The sequence below is a fragment of the Chanodichthys erythropterus genome, chromosome 20, assembly GCF_024489055.1.
Source record: "Chanodichthys erythropterus isolate Z2021 chromosome 20, ASM2448905v1, whole genome shotgun sequence".
Taxonomy (NCBI): domain Eukaryota; kingdom Metazoa; phylum Chordata; class Actinopteri; order Cypriniformes; family Xenocyprididae; genus Chanodichthys; species Chanodichthys erythropterus.
Genome location: NC_090240.1, coordinates 26,987,169 through 27,003,004, shown reverse-complemented (window position 1 = coordinate 27,003,004; position 15,836 = coordinate 26,987,169). Strand labels below are relative to the sequence as shown.

General features: G+C 34.7%; 1 protein-coding gene across 2 annotated transcripts; it reads left to right on the top strand.

Annotated features, from left to right (window-relative positions):
* The first annotated feature begins 5,199 nt into the window (after nucleotides 1-5,199).
* On the top strand, nucleotides 5,200-14,675 carry slmapb (sarcolemma associated protein b). Of its 2 annotated transcripts, XM_067371960.1 has the most exons (10): nucleotides 5,200-5,270; nucleotides 5,650-5,712; nucleotides 7,191-7,316; nucleotides 7,573-7,647; nucleotides 7,738-8,043; nucleotides 9,311-9,506; nucleotides 10,637-10,796; nucleotides 10,993-11,127; nucleotides 13,450-13,537; nucleotides 13,970-14,675. In XM_067371960.1, the coding sequence occupies exons 2-9, from the start codon at nucleotides 5,661-5,663 to the stop codon at nucleotides 13,531-13,533; spliced, it is 1,134 nt and encodes a 377-aa protein (XP_067228061.1). In that variant the 5' UTR covers nucleotides 5,200-5,270; nucleotides 5,650-5,660; the 3' UTR covers nucleotides 13,534-13,537; nucleotides 13,970-14,675. The 2 variants fall into 2 exon arrangements, with proteins under 2 accessions (XP_067228061.1, XP_067228062.1); XM_067371961.1 differs by lacking the exon at nucleotides 13,450-13,537.
* Nucleotides 14,676-15,836: the final 1,161 nt, after the last annotated feature.

The following is a 15,836-nucleotide window of genomic DNA, read 5'->3' as shown; positions in this document are numbered from 1 at the left end:
GTGAGTCTCAAACGCCATTGTTTCCTCCTTCTTATATAAATCTCATTTGTTTAAAAGACCTCCGAATAACAGGCGAATCTCAACATAAAACCGACTGTTATGTAACAGTCGGGATCATTAATATGTATGACCCCAATATTTGCATATGCCAGCTCATGTTCAATGCATTACACAAGGGCAGCCAGTATTAACACTCTGAGGTCTGAGGGTATCGCCGACGATACCACCGCGTTTTTTTCTTACCAGTGTGAAAGAGACTCAAAATACTCCGTTAAAGTTGCACATACAATTAAGACTTATACACCATTTTAATCTGTGGAATATCTTCTTTTATTTGTGTACACTCAGAGTAAAAACAAAATGTTGTGCTTTTTGTAAAATAAAGAAAACTAACATGATGCATGATCTCTCGTCTCCCTCTGAACAAAGTTTAATCTGATAGTACTCAGAAAATTAACTGTAACTTAGTGAATACTAATCACAAAAAAATTAGACGTATGTCTAAAAAAACATTGAAATGTCAGGTTTTCGTGCAAGTCAAATCGAAAACAAACATTCTGTGTTTATGTAATCTGTATGAAAAGAGAGCCATGTCAGAAGTCCGTGATTCAGCTCATTATCCGCTAATGCGGCCACGCCCACGGAGGGAGCGCTATTCAGACGCAAATTCTGAGTCAATGCATGCATTCATCGTCTCAATCGTGTATTTATTGTCTTGAAAAGTGTTTTGAAAAGCCATAGTTAGCGATCTCTGTCCTCTGTTAGTTCGGTTAGTTCCTGGATTGCCTATTCTTCTTTAGTGCTCAGGCATTTTGTGGACTAAAGGTGTACAGAGCGCCCTCCGGCTGCGAGTATGAATTGAAAATACAGTATCCAGCACTCATAGTAATGACAATAAATCCTGAATAAATATTACTCTTCTGTATAGAAAATTGACAAACATATGAGAATCCATCAATATTTCTCCAAATGTGCATGCTTTTAAGCTAAAAGCCTATATGAAATGCCATAGAGGTAACATAATTGTTCAGACACTTTGCATCACAGAAATACATTATATTTTAAAGAATATAACAGAATACCATTATTTTAAATTGTAATAATATTTCACAGTATTGCTGTTTTTTTTCTGTATGTTTGATTTACACCATGATGAGATTTGAATCATGATCACAGAAGGTTTTTTCACAGCCTACCTGACTGAAAGGCCTCATTAATATGCAAGTCATTTCAGGTCATTATTATGTGATTCTTTTGTCATCTCAGGTGAGAATCACCCAATATACATGAGGATTCACGCCTCCATGCATACTGTGTTTCTTGACCAAAGATGTTTTAGAAAATTTAAATCTCTCTATTGTTTTATATGAACAAGCTGGCAGTATAATTTTAGTCTACAACCTCAAATACCCAGAAGTCCTGTAAACAAAGATTTAATATATATTTTTTGGCTTTATTTCAGTGACTTAAGTTTTTTGTTTTTTCAATAACCACGCATAAACGTTATTCCTTCAAAAACACAAACATGTGCATACATGTTCCTCACATATTATGGTAGCCTAGTTTGTGCTGAATACAGTGTAATGACACTTTTTCCATTAATATGTTTATGAACAACTGAAAAAAGCACAAATGTCAGGGCATGTCAAAACTTCTCCAGGGTCCCAAAAATCCTCAGACCCCTGAGGGTTAACGTCTGGATGTGCACAGCTGAATCATCAGACTAGGTAAGCATGCAAGAACAATAGCAAAAAATGGCAGATGGAGCGATAATAACTGACATGATCCATGATTACATGATATTTTTAGTGATATTTGTAAATTGTCTTTTAAAGGGGCTGCAGCCTGAATCGGTGCGTAGTTAATGATGCCCCAAAATAGGCAACTTCACAGACACATTCAGGGGACACCTTAGACTTATATTACATCTTGTAAAAACTGGTTCTAGGGCACCTTTAATATTACTGTAATATTGTTGCAGTGTCCATCTTGTTGCTAGGCTGATTATTTTGTATGTAGGCTAATAGACTATTTTTGTTAGCAGTATAAATGTAAAATTATAAAATAATTTCTGAAATTAATATTTCATGGCCATGCATTAATTTTTTTTTTTTTTTTTTTTTGGCAGTAGCTGTGCAGGATAATGTACAGTCTGCATTTTTGCAGAGTGTCCTTCACTATAATTATAATAATTATAATTGAACATATAATTTTAGATATTTGAAGAGGTCTTATATGATCAAACATAATAATACTGATCATAATAATTTAAAAGGCAGATCATTCTTTTGTATGCTGTTGAAGACATATCACTGATTCAACGTACCATCTAGCATTAAATGTGACCCTGAACCACAAAACCGGTCATAAGGGTGATTTTTTTGAAATGGAGATTTATACATATAAAAATTAAGCTTTCCATTGAAGTATGGTTTGTTAGGATAGGACAATATTTGGCTGAGATACAACTATTTGAAAATCTGGAATCTGAGGGTGCAAAAAAATCAAAATATTGAGAAAATCGCCTTTAAAGTTGTCCAAATGAAGTCTTAGCAATGCATATCACAAAAAATATTTTTTATATATTTATGGTAGGAAATTTAAAAAAAATATCTTCATGGAACATGATCTTTACTTAATATCCTAATGATTTTTGGCATAAAAGAAAAATCGATAATTTTGACCCATACAATGAATTGTTGGCTATTGCTACAAATATACCCGAGCAACTTATGACTGGTTTTGTGGCCAAGGGTCATGAATGTTGTTTCAATGGGTTTTTTTTCATAGTTGAAACAACATCTGGCATTATTTCAACCACATTAAAATGTTGAAGGTCAGCCATGTGCTGAAAAAAATAACGTATTTATATAAGTTATATATGACATATTTAAGCTATAATAGTGAATATGAAAATATGAAGTGTAAGTATTAGAGAGGATAAAAGAAAAAGAAAGAGAAAGAGAAATAGTTTTAATCTTCTTAATCTAGCCTACAAAACACTGAATTATTCAGGCACCCATACATAAGACCCATTTTTTGATCCAAATCTTGGACAAACACAGCTTCTTTTTGTTGTCATTAAAAGCTGTAGATCTTACATCGCAGAGATTTATGACCATGACTCATCCCTTTCAAGGATTCAAGGTTATAGTGATGGTACTGGACAAGGTGACTTTAATATTCTCCACTGGTGATTGCGTGTGGTTTTTATTCTCAGTCTTTCTTGTGCGGTCAGAACTTACATGGACAAGAACTATAAATGAGACAGGTTTGCTCTGTCACCATGACAACAAAGGAAAGATCCATACAAACCCTTTCAGTCTTGCTCTGAGCATGGCAATCTCTCTTAATTCCACATCAGTAGCCTTGGTCACAAAAGTAGCCAGCATAAGTTAGCCTGATTGAGAAAACACAATTATTTCATAAAGATATTTAAAGAGATGGCACAGGAAATGCAATGCTTATGTCTAATATAACAGTATCTAGTTACAGGATCTACATCTAACATCCTACTCAGATACATTATAAAACTGCATAACAAGATATTGTTGCACAGATATTTTTATATAATAAGGTAAACAGCAATATGTATGGTATTATATGTTCAAATATGTGAGACTTTCTTCCCATCTAAAATATAAATATTCCACCACAGGCAATTTATTTATGTTCTAGTATTTTAGTGGTAGGCTATAGATATTGTTTATCACAGATTTGTAATGGGAATTTAAAGGTGCCATCGAACGTTTTTTTTACAAGATATAATATAAGTCTAAGGTGTCCCCTGAATGTGTCTGTGAAGTTGCAGCTCAAAATACCCCATAGATTTTTTTTAATTAATTTTTTAAATGCCTATTTTGAGGCATAATTAGAAATGTGCCGATTCAGGCTGCGGCCCCTTTAATTGTTAATGGATCTTTACAAAATGTTCGTCATGCAGCATGTCTAATCGCGTAAGTATGGTATTTATTTGGATGTTTACATTTGATTCTGAATGAATCTGAGGCTGTGATCCATGGCTAACGGCTAATGCTACATTGTTGGAGAGATTTATAAAGAATGAAGTTGTGTTAATGAATTATACAGACTGCAAGTGTTTAAAAATGAAAATAGCGACGGCTCTTGTCTCCATGAATACAGTAAGAAACAATGGTAACTTTAACCACATTTAACAGTACATTAACAACATGCTAATGAAACATTTAGAAAGACAATTTACAAATATCACTAAAAATATCATGGATCATGTCAGTTATTATTGCTCCATCTGCCATTTTTCGCTGTTGTCCTTGCTGGCTTACCTAGTCTGATGATTCAGCTGTGCAGAGATCCAGACGTTAATACTGGCTTGTGTAATGCCTTGAACATGGGTTGGCATATGCAAATATTGGGGGCGTACATATTAATGATCCCGACTGTTACGTAACAGTCGGTGTTATGTTGAGATTCTTTTAAACAAATGAGATTTATATAAGGAGGAAACAATGGAGTTTAAGACTCGTTGTATGTCATTTCCATGTACTGAACTCTTGTTATTCAACTATGCCAAGGTAAATTCAATTTTCAATTCGATGGCACCTTTAAAATTTGAGAATCCAGCACTAAAAATCAGCGATTTGATTACATCTAGACAAACAAATAAATTACCATAATCCATTACTTGCATATTTTAGTGGTCAATTATGCATTTTGCATGTTTTCTATTGAAAAGTGAACCTTAAAATGACAGTCAAAGTGGCTGACATTTTGATATGCAACTAATAATATAATTGACTGAAATCACAGTGCTTTGGTTGGCACTGATACAAGCACGAATGACCACTATTGTTAACAGTTTTTTACATAAGAGACGCCCTAACGAGTGAAACAATGGGCCTGAGTGTATTCTACCATGCAGCTGCAGCCTCTTTTTAGATGCCTCAGGACGCTTGTATGCCCATGTGAGCGAGACCTCCAGACCACCACCTGCGGGGGGAAGGCGTCACATGACGAGGCATACAAATAATTTCCACAAAGACAACGACCCCTCAGAGTACAATATACTTCAGCAGCACTCTTATAGCGTAATCTCATTCATCTCCACTCAACAGTTACTGCCTTGTTTTGCCAAGCGAACCCCCAGACACGATATTTGGATGCGTCGGTGTCCCCCGCCCTTCAGAATGGATTCGTCCAGTTCTCATCACCAGAGCGAATCGATAGTTAAAGAAGCCTGAATATTGCAGCTCTATTTCGGCACCGACACAAGTGACATCACAAGTCTACAGGTAATGGCATCTGTTTTTAGTCCTCAGACTTAAGGGTGATGAGTAATTTTCCTAATTGATACAATGATGCTAAGCTGTATTATATAACTGGCATGACGTTATGCTTTGAGTGTAAGCTATAAATTGACGTTTAATACTAGAAAAGATTGAGAATTGTGTTATTTCCTTACAAATCTATTGCCTTTTTTGGAAATCTGTGATTATTTTATTTAGTTTTCCGCCTCATTAACTAGCTGAGTCATAATTGGCATCACCTGGAAATTAATATTAAAATATCTTTACGTTTCAATCAAATATCTAAACTTTGATATCTAAAAAAATATCTAAAGTTAATATTTTAAAGTGACATTAAAATAATTGCTCTCGTGCTTTGTCACAGTGGGGGAAACAATGGAGGAGCAGAAGCTGAAAGATCCTATTAATAAAGTGTCTCTGATCAAAGGTAAAAACACTTTATTGCTTTTGAGTTTCTATAGTTATTTGCTGAACTAAAATATAGCGCTTTACTGACTCTATAGGCATTTAGAGGATATTAAACCTTGTTTTTTTATTATTATACATGGAGTTTGTCAAGGTACTGTTGTCTAATGATTGACTAAGTAAAGTTTGACTTAGTTACTTGTGAGCAATAGGATTTCATTCTTTGTAATATATTTTTGTAAAAAAAAAAAGTTGCATTCATTAAAATTTCTTTTTGGCATTTTTAAGTTTAACATCGAAAAATGACTCCGGAATAAAATGCATATTTTGTTTAAGTGAAATTTCTGACATTTTATGTCTGTAACTAATTACCTCAGTGCTCATGGACAGTTCAAGTGTAATGAATAAAACCTTTTATTCCGAACAAAAGAAATTTTACAAAAATGTAACCAAATGTAATCCTGCATGGCAGTTTTGTCAAAATTAGTTGTGATGGGACAGTTTTCCAGCCTCTGCTAATACTTTCGTCAGCTCTAGTCCTTTCAGAAGATATTTTGTCCATCTGATGGTGTCTTCCTGTCTGTCTGTCTTCCTCTTCCACACACTCAAAAATAAATTAGGCCAAAGCATTCCTATGTGCCCTGGTACTCTGCTGAGAGATTGAGTTCTTGATGCAGAATGGCGTTCAATAAACATTACCCACCGCAAAACCTCATGAAACGTTAATGCCTTGGCCTGCACAGGATTTCAGTATTTTAGCTTAGTCATCCAAGCAGGGCATGTGAAGTTAAATTTTCTGGAATTACGTGTCTCTGATCGCAATGATATGTCCTTGATATGCCCATTTATGGTATACACCCTTGAGTTTGTAACATGAGGTCATATCTTTCTGGAGCATTTGATAAAATGGCCTGGTTTTCAGCAAGAGGAGCAGGTTTGTTTCTAAGTTTAGGCAAACTAAATTGCAGCCAGTAAATGCAACTTTTGCAGAGAGAGCAACGGATCTTTCATAAATAATTAAAAATCTGTATGAATGTTTTCTCATAGAAGTTTAAAAACTTTTCTGATTCATTATGAAATGGCGTCGTGTAACATTAGAATGTTTAAAACTTTTATTCAAATGGCAGCTTTATTGAAACCCCGGCCATCCTTTTTGCAGATCCCAGTTTAAACCGTACTGATGACATTATGTTTTTAGGATGGATCTATTCTGAGTCAAGTTATTAATTCATGCAATAGGCCCATTTTCTGACCTCCAGGGAAATTACCATGCGATTCATTCTGATTTAATTAACCTTTGGAGACAGGGTTTGCACTTCGTCAGAGGGCAGAACAGTCCGGCGAAGTCGAAATGCAACTCATTGATGCTGATAAAGAGATAAAGACACAGATCACTCATTAACTGTTGATGAAAGAGTGATTATCTGACAGCAGAGCACCATAATAGTGTCTAATTATGCATGTAATAGTTCCCATTAGATAATGTAATCATTTCTCCAGATGAGCTGAGCAGGAGCACTGTGGAGGCCAGTGAGTCTGAGAAGGTCATCCAGCGACTGAACCAGGAACTGCAGGAGGCCAATGAACAGGCCAACTCGGGCAAACACAAGTGTGTCGAACTCCAAGGTAAAGAGAGGACTTTGTATTCGTATTTGTTCATTGTGTGTAGGTCTTATACATACAAAACTGATCCTAGATCAACACTCAACTTTGCCTCGCTACATGTGTTTTTATTATTTTGATTATTAAATAATAATACAAATTAAATAATACATTAATGTTATTATATGGATATTTGAGTAAGCCTGCGAACATTTAAAATGATTTGTAATGGCAGTCATGCTCATTGGGTCCCCCTGATGGCTTGTGCTGTGTATTACAGGTCTATTGGAGGAGGAGAAAAGAGCCAATAAGCAGCAGGCAGAGGAGTCAGCAAAACAGATAAAGGTCTTGCAGAGTAAGAGAAGGAGGGTGTGTATGTCTCAAGTGATTACTTAACAATGTATTATACCAAACGGTTTTTATTTGTCTCTACATGTGCATTCAGCTCAGCTCCAAAAGCTGCAGGATGACATGGAGAATCTCAGGGATCAGAAGGACAGCGCGGTCTTCAGCATGCGACAGGAAGCGCACACGGCTCAGGAGGAAGTGCAGGTGTTGCGCCGCACTATGGAGAAAACGGCGGCCGAGCGAGAGCATGAGGTCAGCGCGCTGAAAGGGAACCTAGCAACGCTAACTTCTGAGCTGGAGAAATGGCAGTTGGCTGCAAACAAATACGAGCGTGAGCTTGACAGTGTGCAGGCCAGTCACCAACAGCAGAACCAGCAGAGAGACAGAGCTGCCAAACAGCAAGGTACTTACAACCCCACAGACCTCACAACGGACTGGCCTGCAAAAGTTTAATCCTACATTTTAAAATGGGATTCTTTAATTGGTAAAAATCATGCAATCTTGTGAGAATGTCAACATTTCTCATCCATGTATTTTTTTAAATCAAAATGCAAATGCATTAATATTTAAACTTCCATTTATACTAGCACATTAATGTGAATATTGGATTTATTTTATTTTAATGATTGATTTTATTTTGTTGTTGTTAATAATAATAATAATAATAATAATGCATTAAAAACAAATAATCCATACCTCTTAAAAATAGTAAATATGACTTATCAAATTAGCATTAACAAATATGAATTTTCTCAGATTTTTATAATAATAATAATAAAAATAATGATAATGCAAACATTATTGTACATTTGTTTAAACTAAAGTGTTCATTTAAAAATGGGTTTCTTTAATTGGTAAAAATGAACGTCAACATCAACAAATGCAAATTCATTATTTAAACTTATATTTATACTGCCACGTTAATGTGAATATTGGATTTAATTTTTATTGTTAAAATAACAATAATAATAATAAATAATATTTAATAATAAAATTAATAAATAATTGTTTGTTTAAAAACAAAAAAAATCCTCTTAAAAAATTGTAAAATTGTAAAAAATTTGCATTAACAAATATGAATTTTCTGAGATTTGTATACTAATAATAATGATGATAATGCAAACATTATTGTACATTGTTGAAAGTGTTCATTTTAAAAATTATTCAGAAATTAATTCAAATTAATTTCATATAAAAAATTAAACATTTCAGTGAGGGAAAAAAAAAAAAAAAAAAAAAAAAAAGATAAATAAAATGAAATTAAATAAAAATCACATAACTTTAGCATCACCAGGCTAAATTCCTGTTTTTTCCCCCAATTAAAGTAAGGCTTTTTTGCACATTCATTATCTATTAGAAAGTGGTTCTCCTTTCTCAGAAACCTGATGAATGAGGAACATAATGTGTTTGTGGAGGTTACAAATCAAGCCCTAGGTTCATCAAACAACAGTCACGGCAGTGTTTGCACTAATCCGACAGATATTCAGAAGATGACTCACATTTCTCACATCACTTCCACCATTATGTAACAGAGTAGCGTCGGGAGTCAGTTTGTGTGTGTGTTCATGCACATGTGCTGTATCTGTGAGTTTGTGTGCATGTCTTTGGGTATTTTTTTTAATCGTGTGTGTGTGTGTGTGTGTGTGTGTGTGTGTGTGTGTGTGATGCAGCGAGCGAGCTGGAGCGGCTGCAGAAGGACTGTGAGAGCCTGAGGAGGGAGTGTGCGTCTCTGAGGTCAGAGAGAGAGCAGCTGGCTGATAAACAGCAGAAAGAGAAGATCAGCCTGCAGAGTGAGAGCAGCACCCTGCGCTCAGAGAAGGAACAGCTACTGAAGAAACAACAGCAGCTGGAGAAAGAGCTGGACAGGTCTGTCCTTAGTGGTATCAGCTACAGCTAATTTAAAGGTGAAGTGTGTCATTTCCATGCCGCTAGAAGCACCAAATGTAATTGCAAATTGTTTTCAAACAAATTCCCACCCTAAACTCGCACAATTGGATGAGTCAGTGTTGCTGTGTCATGGTGCTGAAAGAGACCATTTTTACAATGTTTATACATCTCAGGAATCTTAAAGGTATATGTAGTTCACCCAAAAATTTAATTTTTTCATTATTTACTCATGTCGTTGCGTGACTTTTTTGTGTGTAACAGACTAAAATGTACTGTATGTTGCAGGGGTAATGTCATTTTATTATTATTTGATTATAATCTATAAAGTTATAAATATTGATATTTTTCTTACAAAAACACATTCACTTCAGAAGGCCTTTATTAACCCCCTGGAGCCGGATATGCTTTTTTGGGTTTCAAAATTTTGGTTACTATTCAATCCCACTATAAAGCTTAGAAGAGCAAGAATATTTTGAATATAACTCTGATTGTGTTTGTCTGAAAGAAGACCAATATATACACCTGGGATGGTTTGAGGGTGAGTGAATTATGGAATAATTTTCATTTTTGTGTGAACTAACCCTTTAAATTTATTTTCCTTTAAGAAAAATGAACATGCTGTACATGATATAGTCTTAATCTTAAGCAAAACATGGTCAGGTCAAAGTGTCTGAATAATTTTTGGTTCCACATTTTTATCAGTTTTACTGGTAGTCCACTGTATGAATAATTTTTGGGTATAATAGGTCAGTTTACTTTATTTTGCTATCCTCACTTACATAAATTAACTATAGTGTCCTGCACCCACTAGTAAAAAAAAAAAAAAAAAAAAAAAAATATATATATATATATATATAAAAATAATAAATTATACCTAGTGTCTGAATATTTGTTGGTTTGACTGTATTTCCAAATGAATCAATATTAAATTGAATCAAATCGGAATCAAATGAAATCAAGTGCTTCGGACTCGAAATTGAATCGATTCGTGAAATCTGTGTCAGTACCTAGCCCTACACTTCATCTTTAAATTGGAAAAAAGATCCTTTTGCAGACTTGTTATGTAATAACGTAATCTATCTGGAATCTGAACCTGCATTCTGCCTCAGCTCCAAGAAACAGACCACAAGTCTGAGCAACACAGTCAAGACCCTGGAGAAGACGCAGGTGGACCTGGAGAAACGGCTGAGCGTCCTGCAGGAGGAACACCAGAGAGACACTAGCCAGCTGGAGCAAAGCAATAGCAGGATCAAAGAACTGCAGAAAGAGGTTATTCCCACCATAGTTGAGAAAGAAAGTAGAACTGCCTGAGACTCATTAGCAGGCATGTCACAAAAGAGCTCTGCACCTAAAAAAAGACATGGCCCCCGGATACACAGAGTGTGTGTGTGTGTGTTATTGACTAGGCTCATTGCTCCTTGTGAAAGGTTTCTACTCTCTCTCTCTCTCTCTTTTTCATTCTCAGTATGAGGAGATCCAGGCAGAGCTTTCGGGCCTCAGGGAGAAGTACGAGAATATAGAGGAAGAGAAAAGCTCCATCAGTGTGGAGCTGCAGCAGAGCCAAGAGCGCCTGAGGCTTCTGCAGGACAAAGACAACCATGTGAGTTTTCAATCCATGTAATGCTGATGTTCAAAAACAGGGGCACTGACAATAGGGACAGTTCAAGAGGAAAGAGCGCATATTTTGTGGCGTTGTTTGCCCTTGAAATCTAAGATGGGAAAAACATAGCATCGTTTGTGTGACAATAAACTTCCACAGCTTGTTTAAAAAATTTTGTATAGCCTAAAGATGAAGTGTGTAATTTCTGTGGCCAATAACAACACCAAATGCAGCTGCAAACTGTTTCCAGTAGAGCAGTGGAATTTGATGTGATGTGAACGATCTTGCATCGATGCGTAAAAACAAAAAACTTTTTTTTTTTTTTAATGTAATTAAAAAGGCCTATCATAGACATTAATTTACTATTTTATTGTAAGCTAAATACAGTTAAATAAAGCTAAATAAACTGTCATTATATATTAATAAAAAGTTGTGTATGTCCATCGGAAGCAAAGCAGTTGAATATGATGTTTCGGTTTCGATTTTTACGAAAAGAACATGCATGAATTAGAAAGTAAAATGCAGGACACGCTTGATGTTAAAAGAGTTACTAAACGCAATAAGCCATGAAAAATCTTACTCGCGGTGACTGAAACACCCCAAGCGTGCACACAGAAAGACGCCGCTCTCAGACAGAGCACAATCCCGAATTCAGTTCTCTTTTGCAGTGTATTGCGCTTGAACGGTCCGAATCAAATACACACAGAATTAGTGTTTCAAAATATCTGTCTTGGCGAGTATTCATGCGAACATATGTCTTAAGTGAACGTTTGGTTAACAGTTGGGGAAAACATCTGATGTGTAACATTATATTAGATCTGTGCATTAAGTCTTAAAGGGATAGTTCACTCAAAAATAAAAATGTTGTCCTCATTTACTCACCCTAAATTTGTTCTAAACCTGTATGAGTTTCTTTTTTCTGTTGTACATAATGATGAAGAGCATCGTTAACCAAACATTTTCTGGTCCCCTTTGACTTCTATAGTATTTTTTTCATACTGTGGAAGTCAGTGGGGACCAGCAACTGTTTGGTTACCCACATTTTTCAGAATATCTTCTTTTGTGTTCAACAGAAGAAAAAACTCACAGGTTTAGAACAAATTTAGGAGTAAATGAGGAAAGAATTTTTATTTTTGGGTGAACTATACCTTTAATATAAAAAAACCTTCTGTCATCTGTCTCATTAATGTTAATCAAACAATAAAAGAAAAGAGGTAATTCCTCACTCTTCTTGACTCAACTACTTTTATAGCTTTTAATAATAATCAATTTATTTGTGATGAAAACCTTAAAAACTGCAGTGGTTATTTTTACGTTTGTTTTTTCTTTTCTTACTCGAATGTTTCTGTTTAGATGTAAAATGAAGGGGAAAAAAGTAAGTAAAAAAAGCATGGTTAATTTAATTTGTTTCTTTCTTATATTATATTTGTTCTACTTTTTGTTATTTGCATCTTTCTTATTTTTAATAATAAAAAGAGCTATATTGTGATTATTTTTAAAATAATTATTATTTATTAAAGAATTGGACGAAAAGATGCATCGTGATGCTTCAAGAATCATTTCATAATCCAATTGTTACCCTCTGAATCATAATCAAATCGAATCGTGAGGCTAGTAAAGAATTCACAACTTTAGTTTCCAATAAGGTTTCTACCCAGGGTCCAAAATTGACACTCGCCAAAAAAAAAAAAGAGGAATTAAAATCATGCGTGTGTTGTCATATGTAAATTTGACCTCAGTGCAAAATATAATACAGAATGCATAAGGTTTTTTACCCAGAATTCCATGTGACAGCATAAAATACATGTGGAATATTTTGTGAACATGCCACCAAATCAAAAATGAGGCAGAAATAATATTAATATTTTTGTGAGTTTCATGATTTTTTTATTTTATATTTTTTTTTTTTTTTTTTTTTTAATAATTTAAATTTTTATTTTTTTTGTCTTGATGATAAATTATTTTAACAAAGCAAGTCATTTAAGAATTTTTTAAATGTTTTTGTTATTATTAAATAATTAATTTATTTATATAAAATAATATAAAAAAATATATATATATATATTTCAAATTCCCAAGCTGATAAACCACTGAGAGATGGCAAATGCTTGCTGCTTCACAGCAATGGTTAAACCAGAAGTTGTCATGTCACATTTAAACAAACATTGGCGTTTGGGGAAGGGGAAGTGTTTTAACAATGAAACAATTACACACTTCACCTTTTGATTTCCTTGTTTTGATGATAGTAAGATTCACCAGTCCAATAATAACACACATAAACACAAGCCACTCATTCAGTAATCACTCCCTTCCCTCCTTTAGCTGTCTTTATTGCAGCCCATCCTAGCCGTAGCCATCGGCCTTGTCCTGGCTTTGCTGTATTGGTGCTTGGGCCCATTGTGGTAGAAAGGTACACAGTGCTCCTGTCCCGTCTCATTCCTCTGCTTAAGCATTCATCATCCTCAGGGCTATGCATGACCACTAAACGATTCTCTGCTTAAGCTACCAAAAACTGTCCGGTCATTTGCAAAATGCTTCTGTTTCTCTACTACAGGTCCGCTTTGTATTATAAGACACGCACTAACAAGTGTTTCTGACCAACTCCATTTTGTAGGTTGTAGTTTTCCAGCGTAGCTCTGAGGCATCCCGGCTCTCTCTGTCCTCCGCTGTATGTCTTCTGCTGTCCTTGTCTTGCGTGTCCTGACCTCTGTTTCTCCGCGCCCCATCCTTGTGGCTTTTGTGTCCCCGTCTCAGCTCATGTGCATCCCTGATTGTAAACATGTTCTGATTGTTGATGCGGTGCCGCAGATGACGTCATCTCTTGTCATGTTTGTTCTTGCAGGGAAAATGGATCAGGTGGATGCCCGTTGCTGCTGTAACCATTGCTGTGACGGGGTATTTGCTTTCAAAGACCTCAAAATGAACATCGTGATGAACCAGTAACAAGCACACACACCGTGACATGCATACCTTGTCAATCTTTCTCAGATGTGTTGACATTTGTGTCCTTTTAGTCTGTGTGGTGTTAGTTTGAGTAAAAAGTGTTTAAATGCAACTTTCTACTCAAATATCGACGGCCTTAGAATAATAATATCACAGCATTCCCTCAGTTGCACCACCATATACATATATATTTTTAAATTTGACATTCTGTATGCATAGCATTTGAAGTACCTGGCTAATAACAGGTATTTTATTGAACACTGTTGCTTTGCCAAACAAACACTTAGTGAATTGCCTTATATAACGTAGCATCAGATAAACAAACATATACCATCCATGAGAATTAATTGAGAATTGCAAATCCCACTGCAATAACATATTCGAGACATGATGCATCCATTTAAGTTTTAACTTGTTCATGCATTCTGTGACTTAAATGCCTAAATCCGCCATGTAATGTGTACGTGTCCTTGCACCTTATACAAAGCCATTAGTGATTAGTCTATGCACTGTACTTTATTGTGATAAGGATTTGACATATTAATGATGATGATGATGATGAAAATAATCACTGTTCACTTAGGACATTAGAGTGCTAATTTGAGTGTTTGATTTATTATGTTGTTTATTATTCCTTGTACAGAAATTTAAGGAAAAACTACCTGATCTAACAAACATGCTAATTGCAATAAATAAGCAAAAGTGAACTTCAGCCCTGTGTAAATCCTTTATGCATATCAGATGGATTTCATTTCGATAACACTTTACAATAGGGTCAATTTGTTAACATTAGTTAATGTATTAGGTACCATTAACTAGAAATAAAAATTTTTTACAGCATATACAGTATTCATATAGGTTAATGTAATATGTTTGTTGTTCATAGTATATTAACAGCACAGAAAAAGAAATCATATTTTATGAATGAGTTTGCAGCCTGTATTGAATGTAATGCAATAATAAGACCAATATTTGTTGTTTTTATTTCAAGGTACATGGTCTTTTTATAGCAGAACATTTTTTATTCAGTTGACCTTGCAATATAAAATTTGACTGTTGTAGTCTAATTCACAAACAAACATATCCTATGCCAGTTTTTTTTAATGAATTAAAAACATACAACACAACCAATTCTACATTCTAAAAAAATGCTGGGTTAAAAACAACCCAAGTTGGGTTGAAAATGGCCAAAACCCAGCGGTTTGGTTAAATGTTTGCCCAACCTGCTGGGTAGTTTTATTTAACTCAACTAGAAATCACTGTATTGATTGCTTAAATTGAACTACAAATGTGATGTTAATGTTTAATTAATTAATTTATTAATGTTTCATGAATAATAAGTAAACAATTAACATTTATTAAATTGCTTATTAATAAATTTTAACCTTTTGATTATTATTGTTCCCTTTAGTAATTTTGTGTCTGATTTTTAATTTCCAACCTGTTTGGGGTTCATTTTAATCCAGCCATCTAGTAATTTTAAACGATAGTTGGGTTAAATAAACTGCCCAGCATTTTGGGCAAACTTTTAACCCAACCGCTGGGTTTGTCCATTTTCAACCCAACTTGGGTTGTTTTTAACCCAGCATTTTTTTTGTGTAGTCTGATTCTTGAGACAAATGTCTCTTATGTGCCAGTTCTTTTTAGTGAATAAAAACACACAGTACGACCAATGCTGGTCCAATTCTTGAGACAAATGACTCTGAGTCTGGTTTTTTTTTTTTTTTTTTAGTAAATCAAAAACAAACCCCGCAACCAGTGTAGTC